Raw genomic sequence first — 25,050 nt, 5'->3', positions numbered from 1 at the left:
CATAATTTCTCACATCTTTTTTATTTAAACCATTTTAGGGATGTTCCAATACTAACGCAAGTATAAAACATTGAACGTCTAAGGCATTTCGATGAAAAAAGAATAAGACCTGCATGAAGAATCCGCTCTGGTCCATGTGGTTCTCATTACTAATGCAGCATAAAAAAGTAACAATAAAATCTTTCTTGATTCAAATCCTCCATGATGGCAGTAAATTCAGCAAGTCGGATAAATCAGTTGTGTTCCCTAGCATGTGTATCAGTTCAGTTGATGGTACTCATTGCATAGCCTAGCAAACGTTCTGGGGCATCCCCATCTGGTATAGAGCCAACATTCTTTTCAATTCTTCCATCAGAATGTTTGACCAAACTGTTATCCTCTTCAAGGCAACTCCTAGGCACATACCCATACTGATTTCCAAACTTGTTCTTGAAAACCCAGAATAAGTGCTGACCAAACTTCATATCACCAGCTCTTACTATACAACCGATAGGAGACCTACTGGATTCCTGCACACAGCCCCATTACACAAAAGCAATACTCCCTATCTTTACAGCCCAAGCTGGCCATCTGCAACACAGTTCCATCATTCATATGACAGCAAGGCATTGAAGCATTGGACCCAGCAACATTAGAAAATCAAAAGCACATTACACTCAGGCCATTGGACACCGAGAGCAGTGCAAGCTACATAAGCATGTTCAATTTAAGGCTGCAGCAGGGAAGAAGCACTCCGTGCTTTGTAGCAGTGTGTACCTCACAACCGAATACATAACATCTCTATACACCTGCTGCATTTGGTTGTGCCAGGAACCAATTCGCTTATCAGAACAGCCACCTGCAAAGTGGCCTTTGCATGTGTTTCTACAATTGTGCATGCAACATTATTGCAGAAAACCTTCAGTTTACAACCCTTAAGCCACATAATGCAACAGCAGTTCTGTACGCTTTATAGAAGGTGTGAATGACAAACCATGCTGCTGCAATGGAATGCAGAGAAGGCCTATTCTAATGGCACCGTATTCAGCTGAAATTTTTAAGCTATGCCATTTGAAAGTAAACTGTAAACACCCAACCCAATCTCAGATAAATTCTCTCTTGAAGAATACAAATTAGCTTTGAGCTCTTTATTGATCATGAACTATGGTGACAGCCAGATCTAAAACCGTTTTCCTAAGTTTCACAAATGTTGTCAATTTCATCGAATGTTTTGGGAATTGTTGCACAATAGCAGCACCAACAAGATGGCTACACGTGAACGAAAGATCCAGTTCCATGTGCTGAGTTAGGGATTCCAGGATGTGTACATCAGAGTTATATGGTTATCACTAATACAAACAAGTCACTGTAAAAATGGCATCATTTCACTAATTCCATTTTAGAAGGCATATTGTAATGTTGCAACATTTCATCGTACTAGCATTTGCCAGTCAAGAATGAGCACCAGTGAGAGATCCCTTATTGGACGTTCATTACTCAGATAGAATCATGCCACTCTGGATTAAATAAAATATGCAGCACATTATAGAACTAGCTCATCTTAGATTTTGATGTCAGAAAACATTGCTATACTTACGCAGAATACACATTACACCCCGTGATTTTTTTATACTATATTCCTTGTTGTTTCAAAATAGTGAATCTTCATACATACTCTGTCCTTCTCGTGCTTTGATTCAAAATCATTATTTAGCATTATCTGTCAATGTCATATCTTGTGCACAACACTTCAGAAGCTAAAAATAAGAACAAGAGATAAAGACATAAAAGTCTATGAAGTCCTCCATTCTGTCCCCTACTCCTTTGTGGTACGTTTGTGCATTTAATTGTTTGACATGGTCTGTCTCTCACTGCAGAGTTTACGATGATGTGGCTCCAGCCATCAGAAAATGGAGGGAAGCTGGTTTAAAGGTTTACATATACTCTTCAGGGAGCGTTGAGGCACAGAAGCTCCTTTTCAGATATTCTATAGAAGGAAATTTACTGGAGGTACGCATTTTTAGACTTGTTTTTTTCTGTTGTTGATTGATGTAAACTTTAATTAGTAAACTACAACTCTGGTGCCTTTCACAATCAAAATCCTCAAATTTAAAGCATGGCACCAGAAATCCAAACAGCAATGTGAAATAAACCATGAAAAAACCTGGAAGATGGTATTGTCTAACCTGGTATGGCAACAACTTGGGATAGTTATTTAATTTTCTCACATTACAGCAATTGAAGACAAATGTCTGCTTTATCTTTACTAAAATACTCACCCATCAAGTGAGATATTATCTTGGAACTCCTATTGAATGCATATGTAATTGCTTTGCTGCAAAGATACACATCAAGTTTCCCCAACTATAGGAAAAAGAAAATCATTTTCCCTGACAGGCATACAATGTATCTGACTTTCTCTGTGGAGGTGGATTGGTTTAGGGTGTGGTGGGTGCAACCCTAGGCTACTTTATGAGACCTGTATTGCAAATATATTACATTTTGGATTTTAGTTTTTTACTTTTTTGTGCACTTTATTGGAAATTGATGTTTGCAGAATTCCTCAATGTTGCATTAAGCAAAATATGACAAATTTCTCAAAATCTCACTTGGCTTTTCGCATAACTTTTTTACCCGCATACGCATCTCTAGTAAAAATCAGTCTTAGGAGACATCTGTGGGAGACTGGTTCACACAGTAAATGTCTTGTTGAGAGGCATTTTCTGCTCAAACCATCTACTCCCGGTACCCGTAGAGACTTTTATGCGGAGTGCATGCTTGCCTAAAAAAAGTAACATGAGTTACTGGTAAACTAAACATTACTAAGAAGCTGTAATTTGGGGAATTCTTTAGGAATTTTTGTGGAATTTCGCAAGGAAAAAATATTCAATTTTGCATATCTGTGATAAAGTCCAGCTACAGGATTAAAAAAGATGGAAGCAGAACAAGCAGTCCAACTAGGAAGACTATACCATTGCCCTCAGAAGTGAATGAGGTTGAAGTTGAAGAGGGAAGTGTAGATGACATTGAGGAGGCTTCAGTGCCAGAGGGGTGTGTGTCTCAGAGAGCAGCCTCACCTGCATTTTCAAGAGCAAGGAGCAGTATGTCAGCCACCAGTTTGTTCCAATTAGAGCTATAGGACTGATAGAGATGGCTTCCATGGAGGAGAAAAAGCAAGAGCGGAGATGGCACTGGAGGAGAAAATGTTTACATTGGTCTTAGATTAGAAGGTCCTGCTGACTTATTCGAGTAGTCGGCACAGGATGGCATTGAGGTCCTTTTTGTCTAGTGATGATGGTGGTTGTGACGTAGAAGTGTCTGTGAGAGGTAAATGCTGAGCCCACATCCCTTAAGACCTGCCTAAGTATATGGTGGGGGGTGACGTAGATAAGTGGTTTACAGCATATGAGGTGGCCCTGCGTCTGCATAGAGCACTAGAATCAGACGAGGCGGGGACAGTCTGTAGAAGCGCATGCCCATTGTAGGGAAGATAACTTATTGGCCCTTGAAGTAGTTTACCAGATGCAGTATATAAAGGAAACCCTTATCACGAAGTTTGGCCTGACCCTTCAGAAGTATCACCTGATGTTCAGGGTTACAGATAACCAGTTCAAATCAGTCATGGGTGAAATTTGTGGATTCTTCAGAAAGGCACTGGATGGGTGGGAGAAGGGCAGCAAAGTAAAGGATTATGATTGGCTGTACAGTTTGATGATGAAAGAGCAAGAACACATTTTAAGTTAGTGTTTAACAGAGTGGCATCACCACCTGATATACTACTAGCTCACTGTGCCCTGAGAGCTTGGGAAGAAAGCTGACCTTTGGATCAGCACCAGAGTGTCTAAAGGGTACCCCGGAGTGACCACAGGCAGGGTGGTTCAGGTTGCTCTTCACAGAGGGAAGGGTAAGGCCAAGATGTTACACAGAAGGCCCCAAAAGAGTTTTGAGGAAGAATTCCCATTCATCCTCAGAGCACAGGAGGGGAGGTTTTGATGGGCGGAAGCCCAGGGCACCCTTTTACCTTTTGACTATGTAGGTGCCAGGAAGCCACCCCCAGGTGGGACTTTTACAGAGGTGGCCTATACAGCCCTGGAGGAAGGGTATTTCCAGGAGGAAAGGGTAGAACACGCACTAGTATCCATTATTTGGAGATCCTGGAGGATGGTAGCCATCACTGCCATGAGGCCAAAGGGAATGGGGGGTCCCTGTCACTGGTCCGTGGGTTACTTGTGCCAGCCAGACTATGGTGATAGCAAGATTGGTTTCCCCAGAACAGGATAGGTTTTAAGGTAACGCTGGCCAATGGACAGGACTGTTTCTACCCTATAGCTCTGGTATCCTTAGAAAGGGAGGGCGCTCTTGCCCAGATGAATATCATTGTCAGTCCCCCGATGCCCATTGACTGCATCTACAGATATCAGCTCCCACCGGTGGTAAAACTGCTGCGCATAAGGTTGCTCAGGGCACCCCAAAAACATAGATTTCTAAGGGTACTGTCCCTTAACATAGAGTACAGTGGCCCTGACTAACAGTTAGTGGTAGGAGGTGGATTTCATCCACAGTGGGACGACCATTGGGTATGTGGTTACCTGCTCTGACAGGACCTTGGCTGGGGCAAAGGAATTGCAGAGGACCGGCACCGCCGGGTCAAGGCCACAATAGTCAAAAAGCACTTATCTTCCTTGCAGGGTAGCAGCTCCCCATGCGTGGGGTCATGTGGGCAGGGCACACCAGCTCAGCCAAGCAGCGACTCCAGGTAAATTCCCGCTACCGCCGATGGGGGGAGAGGGGGCGCACGCGGGGGGGGCAACCCAGGCGCCGGGGGCATTCAGAGGGCCTAAACTCACCCCCCCCCGCAGTAGGAATGCTGCCGCCTGCCCAGCTGCACCGCCCCATCCAAGCGTCAGACGAGAACGGGGAGCGGTGCAGCCGGGACCGCACAGCAGCGCCTGGCCGACACCGTCTCGGCCACACGGACGGCGCTGCTCATGCAAAGGCGCGGGGGGAAGTAGAGCCCTCCAAACCGGCACCCGGGTACTCACCACCCCAGCGGCCCCCACAGCAATCTCCCGTCTGCTCCGGCGAATGCAGCATCAACGTCCGCCCTGATTCCGCCGCTAAGGCCGCCATCTTGAGCTCCACCGCGACACAGGCAGAGTTCGCTCCGGGACCGCACACGGACGTCTCAGCGGACATAGAACCCCCAGACAAGGACACCTGGAACCGGGGAGGCAGCGACACCCTTCTGTTTAGCGACACTGGAGGATAGGGACAACGTTATTCATGCTGGTCTGCCGGCAGAGCTTCAACACCGCGCGGCCATCGTAGCCCACGGCTTGGCCACGCCCCCCACCTCTGGCAGCCTTTACTGGGTAACATGATCCACTGAACTCTGCAGAGATTTATGCGTTACACGACACATGGCCATCATTATCCCAATTATATGTTTGTATTTTAGTATCCACGCAGTAAGAAAGTTGAGGGGGAAGGGGGCAAGGGGAACCCAGCTTCTGTTCCCTATGCACACTCCACATTGTGTACTTCTGCAAAAGGGGATATTTAGGGCCCCACTGAACCAAAAAGCACACTGGTAGCAAGGATTTCAGAAAAATTGCAGTTGGAAACTAAAGCTTTCACTTCAGAGCAAGACTTGCAGAGTGAGTAGCCAGTAGATGTTATACTGGCCAGTAGCCAATGGTCAGTGACAGGAAAGCATACTTGGTCCAAGCTCCACGCGACAGCAACGATGGCAAAAGCACAGCAAACGACATGCTGGACAGTGAGATGCAAGTAAATTAGAGCAACGTTGGAATTAACGAATGAGAAGTTCAGGTAAGTAATAGGCAGGTGCTAAGCCCCTTTTAAGATTTTTTTTCTTCAATATCCAAGGCTTTGCACGTACAGCAAAAGCGCTGTGCAGGCGAAACCTAATAATTCAACAACTATTTTGATAGTTATTAATCCAATTTAATGGTGAAGTCATAGTTTTAATAAATATTAAAGAGAAGTAATTTAAAAAAAATAACTTATAACGGCCTTTAGCCATTGTAGGCTAATTTGCATTTGCTTTCAAACTTCTCCCAGCCAGGGATTAATATTTGAATGTGTGTGAAATGCGTCCCTGGAGCAAACAATATGCTGACCCGATTAGGCAGAAATTACTTCAAAGAATATGCAGAGTGGGGGCAGTGAGCATCCTTTTTGGCATTACGGTGTCAAATCCTGTTTGACAGGTCTGTGGAATTTACATCTAATGCTTTGGGGCGCACTTGAAAGGCAGAGAACAGAATGGCAAGACAGTTCTTGTGTATCCACTGTCTGGTTGCTGATGAACCCTGCTTTGTTATGCCAGACTTCTGCCACAGAGTTTTACATATAACATTAATGACGCACTGAAAAGGAAGAGAAACAGGATGCCAGAACAATTCTTGTGTATCTGCTGGCTGGTTGCTGGGGAACCCTACTTTTGTTCTACTAGACTCCTGTCTCTTCTGTTTATTGAAGGTACAGTGACTGCCACAAACTAGATTTTGGTATTAGATATGGAAGGAAACTAGGATTATCATAACTTACCTAAACCCCCAGCCCTCAGAGCCCAAGTTTAGAGTGGCCAAAGGATTTTTTACCTTGAAAATGCCAAAAGTTTGTATGACTGGCGCTGGAGAACTTTTATCACATTAGCTAGGGCGTGCCCACTAGCTGATGCTAGGCATACATGTGGCATCTCCAGGTACCCATTTAAGAACACTTCTGGACCTGAAGAAGAACAGAGAAGGACTGGGCCTGTTGTCTGCGACCTAAGAGGAGCCCTTAATAACTGGGCGTACTCCCTCTTGTACCCAGGACAAAGAAGTAGACTTTAAAGGGCCATATGGCTGACCTAGTGCTAAAGCAACAAGCTGCAAGAGGTCTTTTCGTGCAACTGCCCTGCTGACCAGTGGCAACTGGACTTGGACTGGACCTTGTCGTGCAGAGGAAAACAACAACTGTGAGTCTCTTAAGTGCCTCCGATGAGGTCCTGGAAGGATTCGAAGTGTACTTCCATGGTGGGTTGGGACTTAATGGAGTAAGTCGAAAGGTAAATCCATTGACTAGGGTGAACATGTATGATATATCCGACACACACTCCATCGCAGTCAAATTCAAATTTAGGTCCCAATCTACAGCGACCATTGGCTATCATTGGCACTTTATGCTTCTTGGCGCTGTTCCTACTTAAATCTTTAAAACTTCATATCTCTGGTTCCCCTTATTCTCATTTCATTCTCATTTTGTTTATTCAGTTTTACTCTAGTTTTCTGATTCGGTTTAGGATGTTTATTATTTTTCATTTCTACTTTATTTTGTTTTTGTACTGCATAAATACTTTATAGATTGCCCTAAATGAAGCCTGCCTGCTCTGTTCCATAGCTACCATGGGGTTGAGCTCCGGTTTATTCAGTGACTTTGAGGGTTCACCCTGACCAAGATTGTGATTATTCCTTGAGGTGGGTGCTCACCTCTCTCCAAATAATAATCACATTTCTTACAGTGGTGTGTTGCATGATTGGAATGATTGTGTGAGAGGAGTGAAGGCTAAGAATTCTCATGCCCTTAACGGTGACAGGGTGACTCAAGGAAGGTGCACTACTTACACAATATCTGTCAAAATTGACAGAGAAGCTTGCAAGGTTGGCTGAAAATGTATTAGTTAACAGAGTTAACCAAGGGCTGGAGCAGCATGGATGCAGGCGGAAGGGAGAGAGGAAGTCTGAAACTGGGCAGGTAAGAACCAATGCAATTACCAAAGTTCCAAGGGAGGAACAGACATTAAGAGAATTGGGGTAGACATAAAGGTTTTTCCAAGCCTAAAGTTATTACTTGTTCTAGGTGTTACAAATAGGGCATTACAAAAAGACTGCAAGGTAAAAGATCCTGCAAAAGATGCTGCACTTATGCTAGTTTAATGTGTGGGTTGTGGGTGAAGGGACCCCTGAGGGTCCTGTTGCCATCAACCTAGTGGCTATGGATATTCGGGAATGGAGCCTAGATGCCTTGAAGCACATTCACACAAACATGATATGATTTGTGCTAGAAACTAGTTTCAACGGGAGGAACGTTTCTGCTCTGAGCGATACAGGAGCTTCTAGAACTGTGGTTGAGAGGAAGTAGCTTCAACCAGAGGAGATTCTCATTGGTGACAATGGCAAAGGCTTGGTAGCCAGCAGGGATGACTATGATTGCCCTATTAACTGATCTGAGATAGAAATTAATTGCAAGTTGGCTATGGTTCATGTCGGGGTGATGGAGTAGAAAGGTACTGGATGTCTCTTGGGCAGTGATTCAATTGCCACTGGTTTGTAAGAAATGTAGCGAGTGGATCGCAGAAGACTGAGAAGGCTCAGGCTGTGCTGTTCATTGCCCCTGCTTCAGAGGGGAAGGAGGAAGAGACACTTAGTTTGTGAGCGGCTGGAGGACTTGCCCCGAAGGAAGTATTCCAGACACAAGTTAAGTGCCCCAAACTTTAAGCACTTTGGAAAGAAGCCCAGAAACGGGTCACCAAGGGACTTGCTTTGAAGGCATTACGTTGGCTGGGAAGCTGGACTGCTTTACAGTGAGTTCATGAATCCGGAGCCAGGAACTAACAAGCAGCTAGTGGTCCCCCTAGTGCACAGGATGTTCCAGAAAGAACTTTCCCAGCAGTTTGAGAAAAATGGGACACAGGCATCTTTTTAGGTCTCGCTTAGAGCAGCGCTTGTGCTGTCTCTTCGAGACATGCAGTATTCAGTATATGCGTATTACGCTTCACCCATGTTCCACCCATCTTTACAATTGGCTTCTCTTCCTGTCCTTTGTAAATGATGGCTTTTGATTCGTCAGTAGGCTTAATAGTCCCTCCTTAGTCCCTCCTTGTCTCTCTTTGTAACCTCCCATGAGGACTGGCCCTCTTACTGTGGTGTTACGCAGTATGTTTTATTTACTGTTTGTGGGAACTATTTTCTTAAATGGCTTTCTTCTTTCGCACACACTATATGCTTTCCTGCAATCTGCAGCTGCTTGTTTACAATTTCCTACTGACAGACGCTCCCTCCCTCGCCTCTGCTCCCTCCAGCTTCTTTAATGGATGCTGTCTGCTGCTAGTTTTACATTCACACCCCACCCAGCTTTAATTAGCTCCAACATCCCTCCCTCCTGTTGCTTGTTTAAATTGCCCTGCAGAAATGCGAGTTGTAAACTGAGGGTTTAGTAATGTATAAGGGCAAAGAAAGATTAAATTTGGAAAAAACACTTTTTTTGGCAAACCGTCATTAAATGTAGTTTTCCCCACAGTCTCCTTTTCTTTCTCAAAAACGAGAGTTTTGCAGCCATTCAGATGCTAAAAATAACTTCCACAAAGCTGATGTGTGGCCCCTTTCAAAGAACCAGATTATTTATGAAATGCCCTCTCCTCCTATGTCCGCAGAGAAAGTCTAGCAATGCATTACACATTGTGCCCTTTACTTTCACTTAATGCAGTTTTCTGGCTTTAATGCAAAGGGAGTGTTTTTCTTTAGCACACATTTTAGTTGATAGAACACAAAGCTTTAGAGAATGCAAATGTCACTGCTCTGTGAAAGCCAGTCTTTTGTTATATTTAGAAGTAGAGTTCATTGCTCAGTATTCACGCTACTCACAAGCTTTTTTATGGGTGCTCCAGGAAGGAGACAGCCCTGATAAGATAAGGATCAGCAATCAAAGGCTATCTGTTTTCAAGAAACATGTGCTACTTTTCTGTTATGATATAATATGATACAGCCTGGAATTTTTGTCTAAATCATCCATTTCTTTTTCTTTTTAAACAAACGTTTACTCAATAATTCCAACACTACTAGCCTATCATAACAAATATTCGTGATATCTTCCAAGGCTTTTTTTCTTTAATATGGGATAGTGTGCTGCTTTTGTAAAAATGTTCCTATTTTAATCTCTTTATTTTCTAAACTGTCTACAATATAATTCAAAATCCAAGGGAACTCGACCTGTAAACAGGGCATATTAGATGTAACCAATACATATTTTCTATTTGTTGTAAACGACCATAACCCACAGGTTTCTACAAGGGACTTCTTTACTGGAATAAAAACAAGCATTTGCAATGCAAAAGGTCTTGCATGTGCGCAAGTTTAAGCTGTTGGGCATTGTAAATGACAATGCCTTTTTATTTATGTTTTAAAAACGAAAACAGAAATAAGACTTTGTCATTTACAATGTCATTAGCTCAAACTCCCAAACATGCAAGACCTATTGCATTGCAAATGCTTGTTCCACCTGCAGATAAACCAGACAAGGTGCTGAGGCTTACACATAGTGCGTGCACCCTGGGCGGGCTAGAAAACCAGGTTTGTACCACTAGAAGGTTTTTGCTGTGCTGAACACTGATTATTTACGTCCCACCAGTAAACACATCCCTGCCAGGCTGCAGCTTCCAGGCCTAACCAAAAACAGACTTCAATCCGTAGTAAAACCATGGATCAGGGCAAAGTGGCAAATTTATCCCAGCTTTAAAGCAGCTTTGTTGGCTACAAAACAATGCTTTGTCCCACTAGTAGCGTTTGCATACAAAAATAACGTCTTCACCCGGATGTTGATGACGACGTATCTGATCCCAAAGAACCCACACGGGCATCAGCTTTGGACTTTGCCTCGCTGCAAGACTTTGAGCTTGAAAAAAATGACTACATTTGATGGTAAATCTTTGACCAGGGTAACCTGCTCGGTGTATCCAACCTCTACTCCGTCGTGGTCGACTTGAAATCACATCTAGGTCCTGGTCATCCGCAAAGTGGTATTTTTCAATGTGAACTCGAAAACGTGGCTAGGTCAAACTTCGCGCAAAGCCCTTTCTATCACCAAGTCATCAATCTAGTCTGATAAATGCTCAAGGGAACAATTGGGAAACGGCCACCCACGTATCCAAATGTCCTCTGTAGACCGGGGTTCACAGAGAGCAAGTTGCAAAACTAAATCCAGTTCCCGAGCAACAAGCAAAATTATCTCATCAAAGAATCAGTCCAAAGAGTATCAATCCAGAGTCTGTACTTCCGTTTTCTTCTTTATTTTCTGATTGTTATGTTCAGAAGCCATAAATATTTTACAGATGGTTCATATCAGCAAATAGGCGTTACCAATGTAGCCAACACGTGTTTCGTCTTGGGTATATCGCCCATTGACTTCCTCAGGACATTCAAAAATTTGAAGACAGGTACGCCAAAATCCAGGCAAGCCTGTGGATAACCCCATTCAACATGGGTCTCAAAATAGTTTTGAAGAAGAGGTGCAGTTTCAAATAATGCTTTTTTTCAGTAAAACCTTAGTGTTAATTGTATTCAGGCGGTACGGTAAAATAAATGTGCATATGTCTGAAACGCGGAGAGTACTCCCATCACGGAACAACCGGCTAACTACTTTTTCTAGACCGATTTGCCTTCAAACTGCAAAAAATAATATCTCTTGAGCCCCTTATCTGATTTGAATCGTTTTTGTTTCTGTTGGCTCATTACATTTCTCTATATATATATTTTCTAAATTGATTTGGCCATTTTATAGTGTTGTTTTCTTAGTGCGACAATGCTGCTTTTTCACTTTTAGAGGGTTCATGCAGGTTTTCTTGATAATCTGCTTTGTGGGAGAGGCTCCACTTGTCACTCCATGGATTACGGCCGCTTCTGTTTTTAATTTAGGGATTATGTGCCCCACCAGCAGAAAGGACTACCATCGGTTAGCTTCTTGAAATTATCAACAGTCTCTTCCTCGATCTGCTGTGTATTAAACACAGATTGTGCTCAATAGCATCAAATCCATATGTCCAGCCCGGCACATGAGGATGGTGCCATACTGCGCCTGAACAACACCTTTCCTTTGGCCAAACGTATGTTGGCAATCTAGGCTGTTATGACGCAGTTACCCTTTATGTATCTCACTCACTTTTTATCTCTCTTTATATGTATGAGTAATGACATTTGTGTAACCAAGACCCATTCTTGTGTTTGTTGATTGAGTATTTGCCTGCCCTTCTTCGGTGCGCCTGGAAGCCTTTTATTTCTGTGTGGACTCTGGTCATTTCAGCGTGTTTCTCTGTTTGCCACGTGCTCTGGATATTTCTCCTTGTTTTTTGTGGATTTAAGTGAATACTAGCATGCTGGCAGACTGAGGTTCTCTAACGAAACCGCTGCCGTGCACATCCTTTCGGGCCTTTCAGAGCAAGAAACTGTCCTATTCATAGATAATTTATTCCGAACACAGTGAAGAGGGTTTCCTCGCACGCTATCTGTTTATAATTCCAGTGGTATTTTGGTTAGTTTGTTTCAAGCTGTGTTTTTTTTAACTTTAATCGCTTTTTGATGTAGTTCACGGTCTCTGCCTTCCCTGTCTCCTCTGAGACGAGGTATACATACGGTTTAATGCTAAACACCTGCACCTTGTCTGCATATTACTTCCCTTTCACATACAATTGTTTTTTTTATGTTAGTGTGCCGCTATTGAACGATTCTCCAAAGTGCTGTCACAAGACATCAACCGCAAACATCCAAATTACACAACAATAAAAATATAAAGCAACACTTTGTACCCAAACAAGTTTTCTTGCAAGCTGTTGGGAAACAGTCACAAATATTTTACCCAATTGGTTTCAAGGCCTGTAAAAAATGAGATACAGCTCCTAAAGTCATCTGTAAGGAAATGGTGACAGCGCCCAGCATTGTTTTAGAGGCCGTCGCCGAAGAAAATATGTATTCATTGTTGATACCAAAGCTTTGCATCTTGACGCCCAAAACAATTCAGCAAGAAACGTCCAAATGAGTTAATTAATTTAGGGGAAAATAATCCTCCAATCCACTTTGGGAAGGGGGTTGTGTGCAGTGATATTGGCGTGGATTGTAGGCATGTTTTTTCTGTATCAAATAGCTTCTTTGGATGTTTTTGCCAACTGTTATGTAATGGAAACGATTTGAGACATTGCCTCAAATTTTCAGGTTTTTTTACTGATATGTTTCACGAAATCAGGCGTTGTCCCACATTGTTAAAACTATTGTTGGGCCCAAAACCAAACCCGTGACAGATTGGCATCATTGGAAACATTCAGAGAAGTGATCACCTTGCTCGAACCATCAAGTCACATAGCCTCGATACTTGTCTCTCTACCCTTGGCCTTCGCGTAACACAAGCTATCCATTCAATACTAAAAAGGTAGATGATCCTTTTGATCTATAGCCGCTATTGCTCCATCCCCAGGTTTTCCGTGAAACCACAGCTAAATACATTAACTCTCAGAAAATAACTTGCTCCTGTATTACCTGTCAAGCCTCATGCCTGGCTGTGAAACCCTCCACGCCTCTTGACAAAGTGAATCTTGCAAACTCATCTTCTGGTCCCCCTGTGGCGTTTAATATCGTCATCATCTTAAACCGCTGCATCCTATGATGTCCCATCTTGGTACTGAGGGACTGTGGACCTCCATGGCCATGCCAGCTGGTGGCAGTTATTGGCTCAGCATCTCCACTTGTCCCCACACTAGGGTGTCCTAAGTATTGATCCTTACACGGCTGCTGTTTAATACAGACTTGTAGGCTATTGGCCAGCTGATAAGGGACATGAATAGAACCCTCTCCCAGTGGGTTATGATATTAACCCCTTCATGTCACAGTAGCACAGGAGCTCACCCAGCTTGCTGATTGAAAAGGTACAGCAGAGAGCTTGATGTCTGCTAGTTCATCCCTCAAAAATCGTTGTTCCTACTCTTGTCTTCACATAGTATTTTGACAGAATATTGAAAACACAAATATCGTAGGATAAAATCTTGTGACAAAAATATCGAGGACAAAAAATATTGTTAGTGTAAATTTTACTATATTGAATTCCACATATATGTACCTTGATTTTATATATATATCTTCGAAGTTTGTAGATGTGGAGTTAAGAATAGTAAATCTATACTTACCTGTTTGCACTTACCTTCTCCATATTTTGATCCTCGATATTTTTGACACGATATTCTGTCCACACCATATTAGATTTTTTTTTTACTTTGTCAGTGATCCTTTCACATTCCAACCTCCTTTTTCTTAAATGATGTTAGTTGTTCAGGCTCTCTGAATATGCTCCCATCTAGCAAAAAGTGAGTAATTGCTTGTGTCTGGGCAGTAAGTTGTAACTTAGTTGTCACTTCTTTAAGATGTTAAAAGTTGATTAGTTTGAATCTGTTGGCTGAAAAGCAGTAAACATCTGGCCGTTGAATTAGACCTGTGGTCGGTGGTCCAGGCCCTGGTTACCTCCAAACTTGTCCAGGGAAGTACCCTCATAATAAACGTCCAGAACACGTTTGACTCCGTTGAAAGCCACTCAAGGTCAACCATTTTGAGACTACATCATCCTATCTTACTCACGCTGCACTGGATCTCAATGGAGATTCGGTTGATATTGAAGGTACTCTACTTGACCTACAGATCTTCTCCCTAAACTCTCTCAAAGTACTGTTTAAAAAAAACAACAACATTTTTGCCAATTATGGAAGACTATAGTTGCAAGAGACAACAAAGCCTAAATTAATATTTTTCTAATTGCCCCACAAATCGATTTAACATGCAGTCCTGTGTTAAAAAGTCCTCCTTCCATATCTTACAGAAAGAGTGGAAGACTGCTGTTCGAAACACCTCGCAGACAAGCTGTCAAACATCAATGCGCACCAACAATATGGAGCCACAGTAACTTATGAATGAAAGAATGGTCACTCGAATGCACGTTTGTTGTTCCAGTGTTGCCAACTTTCTACTGAAAGCTAATTTGGGTGCCCTTGGCCTTGCCGGCAGATACCTTTACCTTTCCTTTCACTGCACATTGCTAGTGTATGCTCTGATACCTTGTCAACCAGGCCTTTACACAGTTGCTTTGTGCACTGAAGGCACAACGTCCAGCTCTTTTACAATTGCTCCTCTCTTTTGCACCCTCCTTTATACTGAAGAGCGTGTGAAACCTTAGGACTGCTAGCATCCACTTGGGTTCCCCCATCTCTCCTTTGCATGGTAACTTAACAATGAGCTCTTTGGCAATTGCGTGTTGCACCCCACAGTAGTGGTTTTTCTCCTCATCCCCTTAAATCTGCTCTTGACTGCTGTTTCCAACCCCTTCAGTCTTTCCCCTACCGCCAATCTGTTTTTCTTCATGTGATGCCTGGCCCTTATTTATGTGTGTTTAAGGCATACTGCTGAACTAGGCAAGGATTATTTTTACCTCCCAACCCTGCCCCCACTGAGTAAGATTAATGGTTGAACCTTTAAGCTTGGTTCCAGGGTGAATCTGCAGTTGGGGCGTTTTTGCATGTTCTAGGTCTCTATGATGTACGGCTCTGTCTCTTCAGTATTTCTTGGATCATCCTGACGCTTGATTGCATTCTCCACACAAAGTTATGCATCATCTATTCAACGCAGGCTGAGCTGCTAGCATCTCACTCTTTCTTGGAAGCCTCTTAGGAAGTCTCTCAATGGAAGTCTCTCAATGGAAGTCTCTCAATGACCAAGCAAGTCAACGCCGTCTCCTTCTGCTTCAACACCCTCCGCATGCTCCGCAAGATCTACAGATGGATCCCGACAGATACAAGAAAGACAGTCACCCAGGCACTCGTCAGCAGCAGACTCGACTACGGAAACGCCCTCTACTCGGGAGCCCCAACCAAGCTCATCAAACGACTACAGCGCATCCAAAACGCCTTGGCGCAACTGATCCTCGACGTACCACGACACGGCCACATCACGCCCCACTTGAGAAACCTGCACTGGCTCCCCGTCAACAAGAGGATATCCTTCAAGCTCCTCATCCACGCACACAAAGCACTCCACAAGACCGGCCCAGCCTACCTCAACAGACGGCTCTCCTTCTACATCCCCAACCGCCAGCTGCGCTCCGCCGACCTCTCACTCGCCACCGTCCCACGCATCCGAAGAACAACCACCGGCGGGAGATCCTTCACCCACCTCGCCGCCAAGACATGGAACACCCTCCCACAGAGCCTACGACAGACCCAAGACCTGCTGACCTTCAGGAGGATACTCAAGACCTGGCTATTCGATCAGTAGCGCCCCCCCCCCCCCCCCCCCAGCGCCTTGAGACCCTCGCAGGTATGTAGTGCGCTTTGCAAATGATTGATTGACTGTAGCATCTCCCTCTCTCTGGGAAGCCTCTTAGGAAGTCTCCTGTAGCATATCACTCTCTCTTGGATGCCTCTTGGGAAGTCTCCTGTAGCATCTCACTCTCTCTTGGATGCCTCTTGGGAAGTCTCCTGTAGCATCTTACTCTCTCTTGGAAGCCTCTTAGGAAGTCTCCTGTAGCATCTCACCAGTGGCGTAACGAAAGTTTAAGGGGCCCCCCCTGCAATGTACACAGAGGGGCCCCCACTCTGCATTTTATCCGGAGGCCTCAGACCGTAGTTCTGTTCTGAGGGGGCACCCTGCAGCTGGGGGCCCCCCGCACCGCGGGGGATGCGGGGGCCTGTGTTACGCCCCTGCATCCCCCCCGCACCGCGGGGAATGCGGGGGCCTGTGTTACGCCCCTGCATCCCCCCCGCACCGCGGGGAATGCGGGGGCCTGTGTTACGCCCCTGCATCTCACTCTCTCTTGGAATCCTCTTAGAAAGTTTCCTTTAGCATCTCCCTCTCTCTTGGAAGCCTCTTGGGAAGTCTCCTGTAGCATCTCCCTCTCTCTTGGAAGCCTCTTAGGAAGTCTCCTGTAGCATCTCACTCTCTCTTGGAAGCCTCTTAGGAAGTCTCCTGTAGCATCTCCCTCTCTCTGGAAGCCTCTTGGGAAGTCTCCTGTAGCATCTCACTCTCTCTTGGAAGCCTCTTGGGTAGTCTCCTGTAGCATCTCCCTCTGTCTTGGAAGCCTCTTGGGAAGTCTCCTGTAGCATCTCACTCTCTCTTGGAAGCCTCTTGGGAAGTGGCATTCAGAAAGTGGTCCATACCATCTTTCTGAATGTATTTCTTGGCCAAAACTCAGATTATAATATTTCTTTTTCCTTCATGTCAAACAGATTTGACTCGTTTGCTGCACTCCACGCCTCTCCCATGTCCACTCTTTCTCTTATGCTTTGCTACCTCCATTTCTGCCTATGTAAAGTTGCTGTGTTACTTGTACATATCTGTTCTATGCTTCATGGACCCTCTCCACATCACCCCAACCTTGTCCTTAGCCCTTGTTACATTTTAATGTCTTGTGTAGGAGAGCTGCAATGAAGTTTGAGAAGTAGGAATTTTGTCCCTCCCTATTTCCCTTTCAGTTCTATGTGTATGTATGGAGCTACTGCAGGAGAGCGGGTTGTTCCCAAGTTGGGCTCCATCTGGATGGCCTCTACCTGCCTCGCAACAGCGTCTGCCATACAGTCGCCACTGAGAGACACTTAGCCTCTTGCTGCCACAGGATGGCATAACCTATTGTTAACCAACCCTCTGTGCCCATTTGTACTTTAAATATTTTGTTTTTCCATGCTCTTTCTTTTCCAGTCATTTGCTGGTGTGCCTTCCTTGCTGGGCAGCAGTAGTCGTGGAAAACTACTCCTAGGACCGATAATTATTTTTACTGTTACCTAAACTATTTTCTCCTGTTTGATTTTTTTATACATATATTTGATTGTAAATATTCCTAACTTTTCCATAATATTTAGAAGTTTAGTACTTTTTTTTTTTCTTTTACCGGTCCATGGTGATGAAGCGAATATTTAGTAGTAAGTGTACTGTGGAATGACTGAAATCAAAACCTTACTGTGGGAGAAGGAGAAGAGCACTTGTTAAAACAATAATATTGTAGTGACTCTCTAAGCATTACCCCTCCATCTCAACACCATAGGCTGGGCCCCCTCTTGGTGCTGGTTTGCAAGGGTTAGTGCATCCTCTGCCCTTCTAGTAGCTTAGTCCTTCACTGGGGCTTTTCTGAATGCTCAATCAGCCGACTGACAAAGCCAACACTTTCCGTGCTCCCCAAACTTGACTGATTGTCCAGACCTTCGTTGAAGGCCGCCTTACGTGGCACATCTAAATGACAGGGAGGGCAGTGATACAGGTGTCTGTCCATATTCTGCAGCTTATATTGCTTTGAATGCATATATTTAAAGGAGATTGATTGATAAGCAAGAAGGTTTCAATTCATATCATGTACTACAATACTAATTAATATGAAACCTGTTTTTTGCTAAACATTGTGGGTGACATATACTGTGCTGTAAATGTATAAACGACTTTTTGAGTCAAGCTTTAAATAGTGCTGAAACTACCTGCATTTCTTTTTTTTTGGGTGGGCGAATCTTCTCTTTTAGTTTGCAGTCTGATATTTTTCTGTCGCTCATTTTTCAGCTGTTTGACGGGTACTTTGATACCACATCAGGCCAGAAAGTGGAAAGCAGAAGTTACAAACAAATAGCCAAAAGCATTGGATGCTTGCCTGAGAATATTCTTTTCCTGACGGACATTACTAGGGGTAAGTTGTTTTATACTGTACTTTGTGCTTCCTCTGGGTCTGTTTCCCTCTAAGAGTACATCTCCTACTTTAGGTCAGACGCAATAGACCAGTGCGCTAGAGAGCAGCGGAATTAAACTCCACAAACGTGGTAATGTACTTGTTGGTAAACATTGCCTCCTAGCCATACCTTCCAGGAATCTTCAATGGAACTAATCCGAACGACATGGCAGCCCCCAGAAATTCAGGAATGTGTTAACTTCAACTACTTCTTCCGTACACATATCTGCCCAGTGTTGGGAATGGTTATAGTGGAGTCGTAGTAGCCTTTCCTTCTGAAATTGTGGTATACAGAAGTATGCAAATTTATTACAGGCATAATTCCCCAAAAAATGTCTCCAAAGAAACTTGATCATACTCCTCAAAGAGACACAACCCACAAAGGAGCCAAAAAAGGAAATTCCATTAAAATAGATGAAAAGAGTAAGTACTCACAGGACCTGGAAAACGAAGTTCAAAGTCCCTTTAGGTGTCTCCTGTATTTCAGACCCTGCGGCTAAAACAAAAACTAGATCTCTCTTTTCTGACACCATTTACCCCCACACCTTTGTATTGCTGAAAATACGCAGGGGTAAAGCACGAGATTTCTTTTTTCTTCACATGAAAGTACATGTTTCCATATATACCAAACCTCATTCGTCTATGTGGACGGTCTATCTGTTTTAGAAGTGCATCCCCCACCCCCTCTCCGCCCCAACACTGCTGGGATTACCCACTGCTCTTCTCCTGGAGGGCCATGACTGTGGGTCAGTCTGCACACTTGGCGTGACTTCTGGTCTGCAATGAACCTTCTGTAGATCCCTACCTTTATGAATAAGGATCAAGCTTCTTGTGCACTTCCTCCCACTTCCACATTTAAGCCTGATTTGCATGTAGAAAAGGTTTTGAGAATCGAGACCTAATAGAATATGAAATACTAAACAAGGTCACTTTAAATTTGCAGGTAGCATTCTCCAAAACAGATGCATAAAGGAGGTATGTTGGTTATCAGGGTTGTTGTCTGGAAACAGGGTATGGAGAAAAGTCGCATATGACTATCGTGCAGGACTCCCATAATCGGTGTACCTGTCCAGCGACTGCAACGATCAATGTCGTCCTTTTCCTTTCAACTCCACTATGAAGAGAGCCGTCTAGGGGAATTTACAGTAATGGCAAACATTGGATGGTGTCTTGCAGTGATTCATATTTAGAACTCTTTCGAAGATATTCCAGCCATTCACTTCTGAAGGGCCTTGTCCTGTTGAATCCTTGTATTGACAATTGACTATATAAACTCAAAAAACAGGAGTGTGCCCTCAAAAACAATCTTATATTATTCCTTCCACAAAGGCAACCAGTTATGCCCTCCTAAAATCTTTGCAACAACAAGGTGATGGATGAATTAACCTCAGCCACTGACAATCGCTTGAGGCCACATTCCATTCTTTTGTTTTTCGCCCACCATGTCATTCAAGACATAGGCCCGCCCTATACAAGTCCCCGTACTGGCCCTGCTTATCGTGGGAGCAGTGCGTCCCAAACTGCCTGGCAAGGCCTTCTCCAGAAGGGACCACAAGCAACCCAAGATCACTATATGGGCAGTCTCCGAACGTTGTGTGTGCTCGGGAGGGACAAGATAATGCAAAGATTCAACATCTTTCTTTAGTTTATTAAAACCCTGCTACAGGTTCCCATTATTTTGAATGTCCTTCTTAGCAGTGCCAAATGGGAAAGGCGGGTTGACAACAAAATTCCAGGAAAAACTTTAAAAGGCATTCAGGGGGGCGTGGCCAAGATGGCGGGGTGAGCGGACGCTTCCTCCCGTAGCTCCTCCGGCCCGGCCGAGCTTGAGCCCTTTTCTTACGCTTTTCTCCCCCCGCTGAGGCTCAGCGTGTGAGAGGAGTGCGGCGGAGCACCTGGCGCGCACGTTGTTGTCGCTTTGGTCCGGATCGCCTCGGGGGAAGTCCCCCAAAAGTCCGATCGAGTTCGAGGAGCGACGGAGGGCCTGGGAGGCGGAGCGCATCGGAGTGCTGTCCGGGCGCCTCGGCTGGGCCTGGTGCTGAAAGCTGCGATCTGGAGGAAGTCTGGCCCGTCGCTCAACGGGGGGTGAAGGAGCTCTAAGGGCTGGGAACCGGCGGTGCGGAAGACTTAGGACGGGTGCTTTGGCACTCAGACTTGTGTCGGCGACACTTCGCACTGTGTGGGCCCCTGTCCCTTGGCCGAAGTACGGCGGACTCTCTGTTGGGGTCGGACCATCTGGGCCCTTGCGAGTGACAGACTGAAACCGGCGGTGGAACCTATCTGATTGCTGTGCGTTTAGGGGGCCCCGGTGGTGTCGCCGGGCCTGGTCGTTCTGCCCTGCCCCGCCCTGCCGCCATTTTGTTCCCGAGGGATCAGTGGTGTTGGCCTTCACCGGAGCCCTTGCTGGTGGGTGTATGTGACCGTCGCTGCTGCCGGGCTGACTCTCTGAGGGACTTGCTGATGAGGAGCCCCCCACTGTAGCTTCCATTGCTGTCTCGGATGGGCACCAGCGGCTGGCGGTGACCGGACTGGACCGCCATCTTGTCGCCTGTGACGCAGCGATTCAGCTTGCGGGGGGACCCCACGTCGAGCGCTTGCCAGCGGCTGGGCATCCCTGGGGCGGCTGGACCTGTGCCCACCCGTCGACCGCAGTGTTTGCGATGACTGGAAGAGGCGGCTCGAAGAAGGGGGACCGCACCCTGCCGGACATGCTTGGCAGGGCCCAGCAACTGCGGGACAGAACACAGCCTTCGCCGGGGTCCTCCCGCGCCTCGGCGGATGTGACTGGGGGGAGCCACCGGTCACGAGGGCCTTTATGGAAGAACTGTTTAGCTCCCTCAAAGAGGACTTCCAGACACTGAAGCGGGAAGTGGCCAGCGAGGTCCGGGAAGTGCGCAGGGAGGTGGAGGGCCTTGGCGAGCGCGTTGAAACGGTGGAGACGGAGGCCCAACGCCGGGATGAGGAGATAGTCCATCTTCAACAGGACGTTCTCCGCCTCCGGGAGCAGTGTGTTGAGCTCCAGGCCCACTCTGAGGACCTTGAGAACAGGTCACGGAGGAACAACATTCGAGTGCGTGGTGTGCCGTCCGCAGACGAGGGGTCCGATCTGGGGGGCTACCTGCGGGACCTGTTCCGAGAGATCCTGGGGGAAGCTGCGGACTTCCCTATTCGCATTGATAGGGCACATAGGGTTGGCCGGCAGCGCCAGTCATCGGCACCTCCACCGGATATTTTGGCTTTCCTGCCCGACTTCCCGCTGAAGGAACGCATCATGACTGAGGCCCGCAGGAAACAGCCCCTGACTTTCCGGGAGCGGCCAGTGGCGCTTTATCAGGACCTCTCCGCCATCACGCTGCAGAAACGCAGGTCCTTCAGGATTGCCACTGACTTTTTGCGCAAACACGAGACGCCGTACTCTTGGGGACATCCCTTCCGCCTGATCTTCCGGTGGAATGGGGTGCTACATCAGCTACGCTCCTTGCAGGACATTTGTGGGGTCCTGGGGCTTACGGCGGCGGAGGAGGAAGGGGCTACACCGTTGTGGAGGCCCTCGGAGAGACGGAGCCGGCGGAGGTCGACGAGGCGACGATCGGCGGCCAGCGCAGGGCGTCCTGATTCCCCTACCATCAGGGCGGACATGGCCGACGCTTTGAGGGCGGCGGCCAGGGACTCGGCCGGCTCCACCGGCGTGGCCTTGACGGCCTAACACTCACTCCGGGGGGAGATGCCTCTAGCTTCTTTAAATGCTGGGTATGGGGCGGGGGGGTCGGGGGGGAGCGGATGGAGGTGAGTGGCTGGACGTCCACTTCGTTTTTTTCTACGGACTTGCCCGTTTTGGGGCTTGACTGGGACAATGGGGTGTTTGAGTTTGCGTTTGGCTAGTTGCCAGGGTTGTGTTTTGGGTGGGTGTAGGGGTTGTTCTGGGGCTGGGGAGGTCCCGTCCGATGTCGTCCATGCCCACGCTTGGTCTGTTTTGGCTTGTCCCGCGCAGCTGCCCCGCGCGCCCCACCCGCTGATCTCCTGCCCATTGCACTGCGTTCCTGATCCCCGAGAGGAATGTCGGCCCTAAAGGTAGTGACCCTTAATGTTCAGGGTCTGAATAACCCTGTGAAGCGCAGAGCGATCTTATCGTTGCTGGAGGGGACGCAGGCGGACATTTGCCTCTTGCAGGAGACCCACTTATTGTCCCGGGATTGCCATAGGCTGCGCTCTGCTAAGTTCCCTACCCAGTTCTTCTCTTCGGCAGCGAACAAGACGGCGGGGGTAGCCATCCTTCTAGCGAGCTCCTTTAGGGGGGAGGTTTTGTATAAGTGTGCTGAACAGAAGGGGAGGCTTCTGGCGTATCGCATGCGCTTAGGAGGCATAGCGTTTACAGTCGGCTCCGTTTATAGCCCGAATGACCACCAAGAGCGTTTCCTGGACTCTGTGTTGGTGGATGTCACTGCTTCTCCCGACCGCCACGTCATTTTGGGGGGAGACCTTAATATTGTCTTCGATTCTGTGATGGACAGATCGGCGCAGCGCTCCCCGCAGACGGGGGCACTGTCCCAGGCTGTGAAGGCCCGGATTGCGGAAATGGACTTACACGACCTCTGGCGCTCCATGCACCCCACTGATAGGGACTACTCTTACTTTTCACACGCACACCGAACCTATTCACGGCTGGACTATCTTCTGGTAAGTGGACCGATGCGCGCCGCCGCCACGGCGGCGGACATTGGTGTCCTGACCCTGTCTGACCATTCACCAGTCGCCGGCGTATTCAAGTGGCCGGCGGCCTCCCCCTCTAGGGGGGTGTGGCGCCTTCGGGATACCCTTATACACAAAAAGTCTGTAGTGAAGCGCATTGGGGAGGTCATACAGGACTACCTAACTCACAATAGCAACACCGACACCTCACAGGCGACACAGTGGGCGGCATTGAAGGCAGTCCTCCGGGGGGAATTTATTTCCATCTCCTCAGCCGAAAATAGGGAGCGGCAACAGAAGAGGGACGAGCTGACCGTTCAGGTCCGGGAGCTTGAGCAGGTCCACCGCCGCACCGGGGCGCCAAGGGTGTGGAGGCAGTTGAAGGCTGCGATGAAGCTCCTGTCGGCACTGGATCTTGATAGGGCGGAGTATGCCGCCTTGCGCTTGAAACATGCCTTCTACACTGGGGGGGACAAATGTGGCAAGCTCCTAGCACACCGGCTCCGGGTCACGCAGCAGCGTAGCGTCGTGAGGGAACTGGTGGGTACGGACGGGGTGGTCGTCTCCGGGGACGCAGAGGTAGCGGAATCTTTCCGCGGCTTCTACGAGGCGCTGTATGCTGAGGAGCCCTCCTCGCCGCGGGATGCCGAAGGTTATTTGGAGTCAGTGACCCTTCCGGTGCTGGATCCTGCTCAGGCGGACCACCTGGAGCGGGATATCCATGTTGAGGAAGTGATTTCCGCTATCGCGCGGCTGAAGCATGGTAAGGCCCCGGGCCCGGACGGGTACACGTCTCTGTTTTACAAGACTTTTTGCACGGCTGTGGCCCCTGTCCTTACTCGGCTATTTAATTCCTTCTCCGAACCGGGAGCCATCCCACCGGATCTCCTGAGGGCGACGGTCTCGGTAATCCCGAAGCCTGGGAAGGACCGGGCCTTCTGCGGTTCGTATCGACCCATCTCGCTTTTAAATGTCGACCTCAAGTTGTACACGGGGATTCTAGCGTCCAGGCTGGGTCCACACCTCCCCGGATTGGTGGAGGCGGACCAGGCTGGCTTTGTACCCGGCAGACAGACGGTTGACAATACCAAGCGGGTGACGCATGTTCTGGAGAAGGCCTTGCGGATCCCGGGGGAGCGGATGTTGCTGTCCGTTGATGCGGAGAAGGCCTTCGACAGAGTTCACTGGCCGTATCTCGAGCTGGTTCTCAAGAAATTGGGAATCGGCGATAAGTTCCGCACCATGGTATTCAACTGTTATAAGCATCCTTCAGCGTCGGTGCGGGTCAACGGGTGTAGCTCCGGTGGATTTGCTATCGAACGCGGCACGAGGCAGGGCTGCCCCCTCTCGCCGCTTCTGTTTGCCCTCTACATGGAGCCGTTTGCTCAGAGGATTCGCAACAACCCGGATGCTATTGGGGTCCAGATGGGCCAGTATGTCCACACGGTTAGTCTCTATGCGGACGATGTCCTGTTGACTTTGGACGACCCTAGGAGGTCGCTGCCTGCTTGCCTCCAGGAACTGGACGCCTTTGCACGTGTGGCCGGCTTCAAAATGAATATGAGCAAGTCGGTGGCGTTAGACGTGTCCCTGGCTGCGGACACTAGGAGGGACCTTCAGCGACTCTTCCCCATGCAGTGGTCCTCGTCCACGGTGCCATACCTGGGGATTTTGCTGGCGCCCACATTACCGGAGATGGTTACGGCTAATTATACCTCCCTCAGCAGGAAGATCAAGGAGGAGCTTGGCCGCTGGAGCAAGGGCCTACTGTCCTGGCTGGGGCGAATCGCGGCGGTTAAGATGACGGTGTTGCCCCAGATACTGTATCTTTTCCGGGCCCTACCTCTCCAGCCCCCGGTGGGCTGGATA

The 25,050-nt window shown here is 47.2% G+C and overlaps 1 protein-coding gene across 2 annotated transcripts in view; it reads left to right on the top strand.

Annotated features, from left to right (window-relative positions):
• ENOPH1 (enolase-phosphatase 1) overlaps positions 1-25,050 on the top strand; it is a 166,110-nt gene that overhangs the window by 123,287 nt on the left and 17,773 nt on the right. For both annotated transcript variants that reach the window (XM_085641236.1, XM_085641237.1), the window contains 2 exons: positions 1,857-1,989; positions 18,330-18,453. In XM_085641236.1, the coding sequence (XP_085497362.1) occupies positions 1,857-1,989; positions 18,330-18,453 (257 nt within the window). The remainder of the gene's footprint in view (positions 1-1,856; positions 1,990-18,329; positions 18,454-25,050) is intronic.

The sequence above is a fragment of the Triturus cristatus genome, chromosome 2_2, assembly GCF_964204655.1.
Source record: "Triturus cristatus chromosome 2_2, aTriCri1.1, whole genome shotgun sequence".
Lineage (NCBI taxonomy): Eukaryota > Metazoa > Chordata > Amphibia > Caudata > Salamandridae > Triturus > Triturus cristatus.
This window is presented reverse-complemented; position numbering and strand designations above follow the sequence as displayed.